The following is a 12,375-nucleotide window of genomic DNA, read 5'->3' on the forward strand; positions in this document are numbered from 1 at the left end:
GACAGAAACACAGCTGAATGACAGATGCCAAGGAGGATTCAATTACTTCCCTTTGTACAACACCAGACACCTCCTGAAGTGTTACATGATTAAGAAAACCATTCAGGTAGATATACATGATTTTTATTTCCCTGTTGCATTTAAGAGGAACAAACACAATGGGTAAGAGCAGAAAGGAACATTTTGTGTAGTCGAAAGCAGCTTTATCTGCCTCATTTTGCAAGGTATCACGCTTGGAACTTACATCCCCTACTGCCAAGCCTGTCCATCTATATGGCAATGCTGACCACTGTTCCTGTGGTGCCCTCAATAAGGGCTAGAGGGGGCTGAGGAGGGTCAGCAACAATGCAGCTGTTTCTGAAGTCACACAATTGCTGTCTTCAAGGCAACCACTGAGCTGGCCAGGGCTGGAGAGCTTTGTGGCAGGCACCACAGGAACACCATCAGCAACCCCAGTACAAAGCCTGCTGAGCGCAGTCTTTGCCTTCAGGTACCTTCTTCCAGCTCCACTGAGCTCTCACAGAGGCTTTTCCTCACAGACTCTGTAGCTGTTGCCAAGCTCTTCCTTTTAGTCACTCTTGAGGCACTTCAGCTCCTCAGTGAGTACACAGCTGAGGGGTGAAAGGAGATTATCCTCTCCTAGCAGATACTCCAGCCTTCCTTCAGCTGGCCTAAGGCTTTATTACTACTCACTCCTCTCAAGAAACGTACATGCTTCACTCACTAACCAAGTCATATTGTGGGTTTTTTTCAGGCAGAGATGTTGAACATGAGTGTGCAAATGTTTCCATCATTGCATATACTAACAACAATAAACATCCACTGTACTTTAAAAATCAAGACTCATGAGAGTTGAATGGCTCAATTAGGACACCCAGAACTTTTAGACTACACAGACTGTGTTCACAGAATAATTTCACAGCTATCCTTGAAGAATCCCTCCCTCACTACCCTTAGGAAAATGGCAAATCAGTGTCACTAAATACAAATCTTGTCTCCCTGTGTGGTAGGCAGAAGACAGGCACCAATATTGCTTCATGTTGTCCAAGGCATGTATTTTAACACTCACAATGCAGATCTAGGAGACTTTCTTAAGTATCGTAAATTTAAACTAGATCCTACTCACAATGTACTTCTGAGTCTCTACTCCCAGGGAGTTCCAGCAACACCTTGAGACACCCAAGCTGGGTCCTGTGTGAGGATAGTAGGTGTGGAAGGGGACAGAAATCTGAAAAAGGAACATGTAACTGATACAACTGGTCCAAGGCCAAGAAAATGCTTGCGAGTGCACAAGGACCCTATTACACATCCCTTGTGCTTGTAATACATCATCTAGACACTATGATAGTTTTGCCTCCAACTTCAGAAATGTTGGGAAAGCTACCCTAGTCTGCAGGAGAGCTACGTGTTGGTAACCTCCACGACCTCCAGGGGAAACTGTTTAGCTGGAAAGCAGCAACAGAGAACAAATCTACCCCAAGCAGCTCTCTCTCTTCACTGCTGCGAAGACTAGGAAGTCTTTTCCACTCTGTAAAAGCGAGTTTGGTCCCTCCTTTCCCCATGCTGAGCAATACTGGTCACTTCTTCAAAATCTTGAGACGAGCAGATGCAACTGTCTGCACTGGTTTTACTCTGGCAGCAGGACAGTGGCTCATCTCATTGCCTGAGGACTCTGCCAGATGGCATCCGGCTATCACACCACTCGCCACTCAGACTCCAGCCTGTCCATGCACGGCAGCACAGACATGGAGCTGCAATGCCCACTCAGTCTCTAGCTGATATTACCACATAGCCAAGGTTATTACCAGCAGAAGCAACTTAAAGCATCTGTGAAGGATTCAGCATTCAGCACCACAGCAACAGGGCTGCTGCATTAGAATGATTTAAATCTCTTTGGTCTATTCAGAACTGCACTTGGTACAGTGGGACATCTCCCACCAATAGTCTTTGCTATTGTCTAGGTTTTCCCAGCATTTCATTTCTCTTCCCTCCTAAATTTGCCTACAAAAGTATTTAAAATGTAATGGTGGATTTTTGTCATTTAGATATACATGCTTCTCTTGTTTAGTGAATATATAGCTCAATATAAAAGGCAGTCCTAAAAAGGGGTTAAAAAAACCAGACAACACCATCTTTCTCAATTATGCAAGTTGCTGAGAAACACAGGAAAGTGAAATTGCTGTCGCTCCATTATTTCCACCAGTTAAGTGGATAAAAGACAGACAGAAAGGTTATGCTTCCCTGAGTTTTTTCATTCACTGTTTCAGGAAGCCCCAAGGCCTGTAGGAACTAACTGAAATGATGTGCCTATTTCTGTTTAGGCACATGCTTTTCAGAATAATGCGTAAACTCAATGCTACGTGTGGTAATGAGCCAAGGTGGCTGGCTTGACATTCAGACTGATCACTTGTGAAAAATGACAATCACCATTTGGCAATTTTTTGGCTGGAGGAAGAAGAAACTACATTAAAACTTGGCTTGATTGCTCAATCTGAATATACAAATTAAACATACCTCTAGTCAAATTCAGTGTAGAATAGAGGGCAAGATAGGATTTTACAGCACTTTTTAGAAGGTCAGAGTTGAAAATCCTAAGAACATGTTTTAAAAAAAGAGAAACCAAAGTTTCCAGCATTTACAGGTTGATAAAACTGTTCCTGTCATGCCCAGGACTTATGAGTGCAATTTGCTGTACTGCAGAACAAGTAATGCTGCAGGATGTGAGGTTTCATTACCAAGAAATGAGATCATGAATTGGCTGTGACTGAGACAGGTGAAAATAGATCTTCACCTATAAAAGCTCAAGTGTACTATGCATTCTGCAGTCTAGACTAACCACACTATTTTCTCATCAGTTCTTTCTGCTACACTGGAGCACTTGCTTTTAAGTGAACTGTCCTGCTATCAAGCTGCAAAGCAATACAAAAATGTATGCCACATCCCCCATTAGCAAGATGACGCATTGCAGAGTATATGACAGGAATCCTCAGGGAATACTTTGGGATTAGAAGTGAAATACTGCACAGATGGGATTGTAAGGGAATTCCCTCTGACCCATATGGGGCTCAGAACATTTAGCACTTTCACATCAATAGGCAAGATCAGGACATTTTGCCTTGTAAATATTTAAAGTACAGGCAAAAAGACATGATGTACTTGAAAATCTGAAAAGATAGGACAGCTACAGAGATTAAAAAAATAAAAAAGAGCAACACAAATATCTAAGTGCCAAATATTCTGTAACATGTAGGAAAGGTGAAGAAGTATGCAAACATTGGTATGCAAATATGGACAAGAATGGAATTGCCATGCAAGTTGTTAGAAGCTAAAGATCAGGCCCCATTTCTCCATGCTAACCTAAGACTGAAGCACAATTACCCTCTGCACACACTCACTCTCAAACACCAGCAGTTAAAAATCTGGATTTGCTCTCCAGCAGATTACTAGAGCTACAACACTGTCTGCTGTTGAGAACCAGGTTACAAAACTTGTTAAGCCAATGAAGCTCCCAGAGAAACCCCATGTTCATGGTAAGATTCTGTGCCTTTCTATCATGGCCTGCGTATCATTGCTGTCCTCGGTATCAAGGGATCAGGTACCCCAAGGATTTGCAGACACAGAGGGCAGGACTGTGCTAACTCCAGCTAAATTCCAAGGTGAGCTGGACATGACATGTAAGCCCCCACTTGTCATAGGTCACTGCAAGGTATTAGCACCATGGTACCAAGCTCATTGTTTAAGTATTCCACCAGTAGCTTCAGGTTTTCTTATACATGAGTGAGTCTAGCCATTGTTTTTAAGCTTGGAAATGTATTTTGAAATGATCACACTGAACTTCTGTAGGAATCTGTGAGCCTCTTTCTGACTAAAGATCTCTGTTCAGCTCCCTGCTGATCTAACATGCATTAACAAAGCTTTGGTATCCCATAAATCAGCCAGATCTGTTATATTTAAAAAGAGACAACAGAATCTCAGAACAGAGTTTGTAAAGTCCCACAGAAAACACCCCTGGTACCTCACAGAGGGGTCACTACAAATTTGCCTAGGGTGTTCTACAGATCCCCAGTGATTTAGGCTCTACACAGTCTCCACAAGGCACTCTTTTCCCAGTGTTCCACTATCCTTATTTTTTTGCCTCTTAATAAGAAACACGAACTTGTGTTATTGCAGTTAGATGCCATCACGTCTTGTCCTAACCACCACAGACAAGATTAACTCCCTCCTTTTCAGAGCTCTTGAAGACTTGTTTCTCTCAGACTTTCTTCCTCCCCTTTAAGGCAAAAAAAAATCATTTCAGTCTTTCAATAGTACTGCTTACTGTACCCTTAGTCACATCTGATGCTCTTTATTAGACTTTCTCTCACTGTTGTATCATTTTTTTGAAGTAGAATGCTTAACAACAGTCTTCCAAGATAAGGCTTTGCCTAAGCTCACAGAAGTGAAGGAATTCCTTCAGACATCTTCCAAGCTTTGCAGCCACTTATACCTCACAAGACAATTTCTTTGCAAAATCATAGATTCATCTCTTATTTCCATGGCAAAGCCACTGTTTCCAGCTCAGCTCATAGCCATAAAAGGCCAGTAGTAGCTGGAATTTGGCAAATGAGTGCTAGTTGGTGGTCTCCTCTCAGGTCCACATGGATTCCTGTACAGTCCATGGGTACAGAATATAGGACCATATTAAGTCGTCTACTACTGCACAGCATCAATTTGCTCATACCTCCCAGATACGTAGGTGGGGACTCCAGAATGAACTGGCTAAATTTTGCACCATCTACATTTCCTACAGGTAGTCCACAATTTTAAGACTAACAAAGAAAAGCTCCTGCTACCTTTGCCTACATTTCACAACCACATTTCAGCCATCTCAGTAGTTTACTGATGACTTTCACAAATACCACACTAATTTTAACAAACCACTTATGCTGAAACACATGACCATGCCAACATTCATATGGTTTCTTTTTCTAGAGCATATTTTGCACCAAGCACTTTAAAAATATTAAACCTTGCAAGTTCTCTATGAAAAAAAATTTACATTTCCTTTAACGGATGGAGAAACCACAGCTTAAGTCAACTGCCCAGAGACACAGGGTGAATTGATGGCAGTTTTAGATATCAGTTCTTTCTTATGCTAAGCCCATTTATGTTGAACCTGCAGACAATGGACAGCTGTATAATGCTTTTCAACCCACAGCTCTGAACAAAACCCATTTTTCTCCTTGGTAATGAGAAAAAAACACTACACAGAAAGAACAGTACTCAATACCAAATGCACACCCCTCATCATAAAGTGCAATCAGAGACTTAAAGGAGAGCACAGTCCTTTCACAGAGCTGCCTGATGGCACCTACTCCCACAACACACGACTCTACGCATTCAAACAAGGAATCCACTCTTCCAGAGGAAAATGTGCTCTTTCTGAGCCCTTTGGTTTGAGCCTTACCTTTCCGCAAGCTACCATGGACAGGGCAAGCTGGTACCAGAGGTGAAATTCATCAAATGCAAACTTCATGGCTCTCTCCAAGCACTGAGAAAGAAATGATGAAAGGAATATCAGACTTTATTTATTTTCCTCCTTACACCTTTTGACAAGACTGCTGCTTGGGTCAGGAAACAATTTGTTGTGACCCTGGAGACCCAGGTGATTTTGGTTTTTTTTAATGACACCATTTACACTTCTCAGCTAATGGGACTTGCTAGAGTACATCATCACTTCAAAAGGCAGCCACTTTATTCAAGTGCCTATATATAAATGATGTTAATGTCTCAAACAGTTCTGTGTGCACTTGTGGCCTGTGCAGCCATGGCTTTGTAGCTGTTTCTGCTAATTGCTAACTAGCACACTCCATTTTCACCTTCCCCCCACAAGCCACCAGAAAGAGGGGCTGTGCCAGCATGTTTAGAGGGGCAGAGGCCGAGGGAGGTACCTCAGACAGCATCACATACTGCCCTCTTCTGCCCAGCGTGATGCTGAGGAGGTCGTAGACTGCAGAAGCGTCCCGGAGGCTGACGGCTCGGTCATCCTTCTGCTCGGGGGCTCGGCTGATCACTGCGTCCCGGTTCGCCTGGGCACACACACAGGTGAGGCATCAGAAACCAAGAGAGCAAAACAGAACTGACTCCTCCACGGGAAGCTACACCCATCATCACTCATAGCATTTTGTTTAAAATCATCTCAAGGTTTTTTTTCTTTTAGAAGTTTATCCCAGCATAAAGAAGGTGTTTCTACAGAGGTGCTTTCTACCCACATGAAGCAAACTCAAGAAGATAGCTGAATCTACAGGAAAGAACTGCTACACATATCTCATCTGGATTTGGTCACAGAATTAGAGCATTATGAAACAGACCTACCAGATCCCATTTCCTCAATAATTAGAAATTCAAGGCCATCCTTAAACCATCCTCCTTATTACTTCAACTGCCTGCAACTGTGACAAATTATCAACCTTGCAAGCAGTTATCTTCTGTGTCTATGCCAGATTTCTTCACAACAGTATCCATTTCTGCTGGTCTTTTTTACTATTCACTTTTTATTTTTTAATTTGAGCAGGTGGCCTAAGTAATCAGATTTGTCTGTCATCAATTTAAAGCAATTAAAGGTATGGGCAAATGCAATATCAATTTTTTAAAAAAATATATAAAATAGGTCTTAATTTTGCTAATCTATCAGTACATTTGCTGGGTCTAGATCACAAGGAAACATTACTTTTGACAGAAAACGATGAGTTCAGCGATTTCCAAGGATGTCCCAAAATACCACATGCCACAGCATCAGATTTACCGCAAAATCACACCCCTTTGTGCTTTTCTGAGCACAAAGAGGGAGATTACAATTCCAGAGTAAATGGAAAAGTCCCTCTGATTTCCAAAAATAGAGGGCCTCACCCAGACTGCCCAGCCTCTGGGAGAGGCAGTGCTGGATGCCACTGAGCCTGAGCACCATCTGATAGCACAAACACACTGCCCTCTGCTCCTCAGCTGAAAGTGGGGCAACATCAGACACTCCGGTCTAGACATCTAAAAGATCAGAAAAATTAAGAAAATTGCCAGCAATTTCACCTTGAGCAAAGGCACACAAAATGTTCCCTCCTTGAAACAGGAAGGTTATGAGATTTACTTTACAATACAACTATAATCTTACATCTATTTCTTTCTAATTGTGGGGAGATTTTTTTTTCCATAAAAAAATTAAACATGGGAATTAAGTGTAATAAAAATTTCCAGAATATGCAGCCCTTAAAGCCCACGCATATTTCATTGTGATTAAGCTGCAGCTGTTTCATCATGATTTTATCTGTGTAATGTCCCAGTTCCAAGCACTCTTTATCACAGCCTCCAGCCGAGACTGCAAACACAATTACTGACAACTAACACAATCTCAACCGAGAGCTAAATGGTGACTGCAGTTAAAGGCAAGCTGACAGATCAGACCCAGTCCAGTGTTTGCACAAATAAACCTACGCCAAGTCCTGCAGCCACAAAGGCATCTTTCTTTTTCATGCTACTGCAAAAGATGCAATTCACGATTAAAAAAAAAAGAGTTCAGAACAACAGAATACACAACAGAATGAAACCAACATTCAAAGTTCTGCAACCAGAGTACAGAGGCATAGCTTGTCTACCTTTATTAGCAGAAATAAAAAAGAATAAAAAAATAAATACATGTTTAAGCTCTGTTTGGATTTAACATAAGACTGCTATTTTAAAAGTAAAAAAGGAGTTAAGTAAAGCCATATACTGTATGATCCTTATTGCCAAGTGAATCCTCCCACCTATATACAATAGCAATAGCAGTTTTTTCTGAACCAGTTACATTGTTATGACAATTGTTTGTAGCAAACAGCTACTGAGATGGCACCCCCATGCTCTGTAATTTCATCAACAACCTCCCATTACAGTCAGCTATAGCCTAATGCTTTTTTGGGTGTCCATGAAATACCAAGCTATGACTTTTAAGTGGATGCATTAGCACAGATAGGAAATTAATCAAAACTCACAACTGTCCATCATGTTTTGCTAGAACAAAGAACACAACCCAATCCTGCAAAAGCAGGAATATAGGGCATATTACAAGGATGCAACATTCTAAAATTGCAGTCATAATGAATATATTGCATATTTCATACTTTATCCAAGCAGACAGCAGTTAAATGCAACATATGCATAGGCATGATGAATATTCTTTCCAAGAAGGTCATAAACCTGCTGATTTTTTCCAAGCTTTCAAATCTCAAAGCCATAGAAGGTCTTTGCAATCTATCACTCTCTATGCTTCCATGCATAAAAGTTGCCACTAGCAAATTCATTGTTACTTCTATCTCAACAATTGCTTCAATACTGAACCTATTCCCAATTGCTAATTACAGCTGCTCTAAAAAAATAAATCAAGAGTCCACATTATAGTAGAGACATAAAAGTTCCATGAACCCCAAAACCAAAAGGCGCAAACCTACTAAAAACCTGACTGAACGGTAGCAAGAATATGGATTGTGTCTAACACAATAAGGTAAATCACCAAAGTAAGGCTCAAGGTACTACTGCAGTGTACACACAGAGGTCAGAGAAGGGAATGTAAATCACTATTTCCTGAAACCCACTTAGGAAACTGGCATGTCTCTGTGGCCTGCCTCTCACAGAAGGCAGGCTGCTGTCCCTCAGATCATCATCAACCTTTTTTTTTCTTTACCTTTGTTTATGTTTTTGTAAATATTAATTTGTCAGAGAGAAATCCTGGCAGCCACTGGCAAGTACAAGGGCAGAACAGTTGCAGAGTTACTGCAATAGAGAATACATCCTTTCTGTGGGATGGAGATTTTTACCTAGTGAAATGTACACAAAGAGAGACTTAATTTAGCATTTGAGAATGCAAAACTTCTAGGCTATTAACACCAATATTTTTTCAATACCTGTGTTTCTGTTGTTTCAGACCACGAATTTTCCTGAACACAATTGGAAAAAAGATTATTCCTACAAACCTGGTCTCAAGCAGTGTATCCACAACATAAGCAGCAATTTCAATTTGTCTTACTGCATTATTTCCTCCTCCTCCACTATTAGCAGCAGTAAAACAGCTACAAATACATTTTCAACACCCCCATCATGACTATTCAATTTAAGCTGTTCCCATTGTCACACAGACATGCCTCATAGCACACAAGCAGGATGAAGAGAGATGATAAGTCACACCAAGAGAAGCCCTGTTCAAGGCTGTTTTGTGGGATGGAGAAGGTCACCAATGCTATCAACACAAGTTTCACCACTGGGAATTAGCACAACTTGCATTATAAAGGCAAAAATATACAGTCAATGTCCCTTTTTTTGAAGTAGTCCAAGGTAATCAAGCAACCCAGAGACATATGACACTTGCAAATTTTGGGATGCATTAGGCACAATTAGCTGTGCATGTAGGTGGCTCAGGCATGACACCAATCCTGTGTGGGGAGACTGGACACATTTTGCACATTGAGCATCTTCAGCCCCTCTTCCACAGCCCATCTGCAGGCCACACATGCCCAAGAGGCTCCAGCCCAGCCTGGTAGGCCTGAGCCAACCCAGCATTCAGCCACTGTGGGGTCTCCAAACCAGACAGGGCACAGACCCTGGGGGTCAGCAGGGCTTTTCAGTTTGGCTCCAAACACAGCAGTGCCACCACAGGGGACTTTCAGACCCACACTGGCTCTGCCAGCAGGGAACAGCTCTGCCTTTCTGAGCACCTGCAATGCCAAGCTACACACACAGTACACTTACCTGCAAACTAGATAAGCTCCTATCCACAGAGGATTTGCTGTACATCAGTGATGCTTATTTATGGTTTGTTTATTTCAGGAAGAAAGGAAAAGAGCCACAGCAAATCCGAACAGCCATTACTTCAGCAGTTATTACACACACAGTTACGCTGCAGAAAATTAAATTTTACCACGGTACAAAGATGTGCATCTTAATAAAACGTCAAGCAATCATATGAATTACAATAGAGTATATTCCATGTAGCAGCTCCTTCTCATAGCAATTAGCTATGAAGTATCCTTTAATTGCTCACTTTGAAACATGGCTTCCCCTGCTTTTTTCCAAAGAAGAAAAAGAAAGCAATTAAAATCTTTAATGAGTGCCTGCTGCCTGCCCCCTAATTCACGGGCATTTGCATGTTCAACTTGTGTCTTTTCATAATAGACATAATTGCCAGATCCACTGCAACCCATCTATACAGAACAGCAGCATGTTTTACACAGTGTACTGTAATAATGTAATTGGTGTGATTCAATACTACCATTTAAGAGAGAAAAACAAATGCTGTGTGTGTAAGATTGACAACAGGCCTTTGAAATCATGCAATTGATGCCTTTTCTGCTAAGAGCTGGGAAATATTTAGCCCATATCCTTTGGGTCTCCCTTCTGGCTGTTTTGTCTGTACTGCCAACAAAATAAATGAATTCTTCACAATGGCAAGAACCTATTCAATGCAAGAGGCTACAGACTTTTAGCCTAAGTTATCATCTCTACACAGCACCTAAAGGTTTCCCTCACTAAAATATGCAAAGAAAATATTCAGAGTTGACTACACAGCTGCTGTGAAAATAGCATGTGGGTAAAAGAGGGAGGACAAACCATGCCTCAGGAACTCACAAAACTTCTCTCAAAGAGATACTACAACTCATTCCACTTCAGACCAGAAACACAGCAAATGAAAACTAGATGGCATTATGGCATCACAGTAAATGTAAACCACATGGCATATGTATCATTTCTGGTAAGCAACAGACCACAAGTTACTGGTGCCCAATTTGGATGTCAATTCACCAAACCAGCCCATTATAATTACCTATTAAATATGACCACATAGATACATCTTACATGTTTCAGGTGCGTTCTAACACCATGTACTGAAGCAGAACTATTTCTGGAAACATCACTGAAAGCAAGACAGACATGCCCCCATCCAAAACAGCCAAACAACCCTATACAAAAGGAAGACAAAGAAGCAAAAAGTATGCAAGTTTGTTTATGGATATTATCTTGGGTAACAAAGTCATCCATTTGCTAACAGTTATCTGGATTTAGAAAGCTATCTGCCAAGAATTTACATCCTCCTTGCAATTTTGGAAACAAGACTTACTACTGCCAAGCAAAAGAAGAAAAGCTCTCATGTTCTCCCTGTTCTCCAGCAACCCACATTAGAACTATTTATTCAAGAGGTAATTAGCAGAGGTAGTTTATTTCCCACTTGAAACATCCTGCAGTCCATCTTTGCAGGCCCCAAACACATAGCTTTGGCTTGCAAAGAGACAACCAGATTTGGTACTGTAAGTGTACAACTGTGATTTGGCAGAAACCAACAGAGCAGGCAACCTCATGCCCAGTTGTCTCTTTCAGTTGCCATAGTCCAACAGCCTTCAGTAAAATAGTCATGATGGTCATCCAGCTGTTGTATCATCACTGGGCTTGGTGCCATTTAAAAAAAAACCAAAGCAAAAAAGGAAAAATCAATCTAAAAAAAGCAACAAGAGATTCTTCTTCACCAACCCATTTGTTGAACAGTGTTATTTTATAAAACTAGGAACTGAAGAGCTAACAGGTTTTATTTATTTCTGTGTTTAAAAATACATGGGTTCAACGTTATTCTGTTAAAGGCATGCTCACAGCCATGAGTTTGTTCTCACCAGTAAAAAGAACAGGACAAGTCCCAGTATCTTCCTTCCCCCTCACCATCTGTTCCATGCTCTCAGGCCCTGCAAGGTCAAATCGCCTTTAGGGATTCAAATCAGAGATAAGATGGGAATGACATTTCTAATCTTTGTTACACAGGCACAGAATTTATTAGTTTTGGATACGAGGAGCTTCATTGCCAGTATGAGTGAATACAGAGCCAAAAAAAAAAAACCACATTACCTGGTATTTTTGGTGGAGCACATCAGCCAGTGAGAGCCAGCATTGCCAACACTGAATAAAAGCATTTCAGACTATATGTTGGACCTCAGATACAAGAAGGGGACGTTTTGCAAATGCAAACAAAGAACTTTTTCTTTTTTTTTTTTTTTTTTTTTTAACCTCAAAAGTAAACACAAAAAGTAATACTAAGTGTTCCATTCCTGGCTCTGAGAAGCTTCTGGCTAACTTCAAGGGCAGTGCAGTCAACTCTGAATACTCTTGAGAATAGCTATGAAAATAAACAAAACTGCAGCTAAGGGATAGTTATGCCAAACCTCTTCTGTCTACACCTTGCAGCTCAAAGCACCAAAATCCCTGATGGCAGATCCAGTCCTGTTCCCATTGGTATGTGAAGCAGAAAAATCACACTGCAACAAGTCACAATACATCCTCAGCTCTCCTCACAATGTCACTGGTTTAGATGGGTCCAATGCTGTAAGAGAGGAC

The 12,375-nt window shown here is 41.1% G+C and overlaps 1 protein-coding gene across 2 annotated transcripts in view; it reads right to left on the bottom strand.

Annotated features, from left to right (window-relative positions):
- The window catches only part of TTC7A (tetratricopeptide repeat domain 7A), a gene marked incomplete at its 5' end in the record, with an annotated part of 177,059 nt that overhangs the window by 128,911 nt on the left and 35,773 nt on the right, over positions 1–12,375 (bottom strand). For both annotated transcript variants that reach the window (XM_083858288.1, XM_083858287.1), the window contains 2 exons: positions 5,447–5,530; positions 5,931–6,068. In XM_083858288.1, coding sequence (XP_083714414.1) covers positions 5,447–5,530; positions 5,931–6,068 — 222 coding nt within the window. The remainder of the gene's footprint in view (positions 1–5,446; positions 5,531–5,930; positions 6,069–12,375) is intronic.

The sequence above is a fragment of the Zosterops lateralis genome, assembly GCF_965231275.1.
Source record: "Zosterops lateralis genome assembly, chromosome: 3".
In the NCBI taxonomy this organism is placed as follows: domain Eukaryota; kingdom Metazoa; phylum Chordata; class Aves; order Passeriformes; family Zosteropidae; genus Zosterops; species Zosterops lateralis.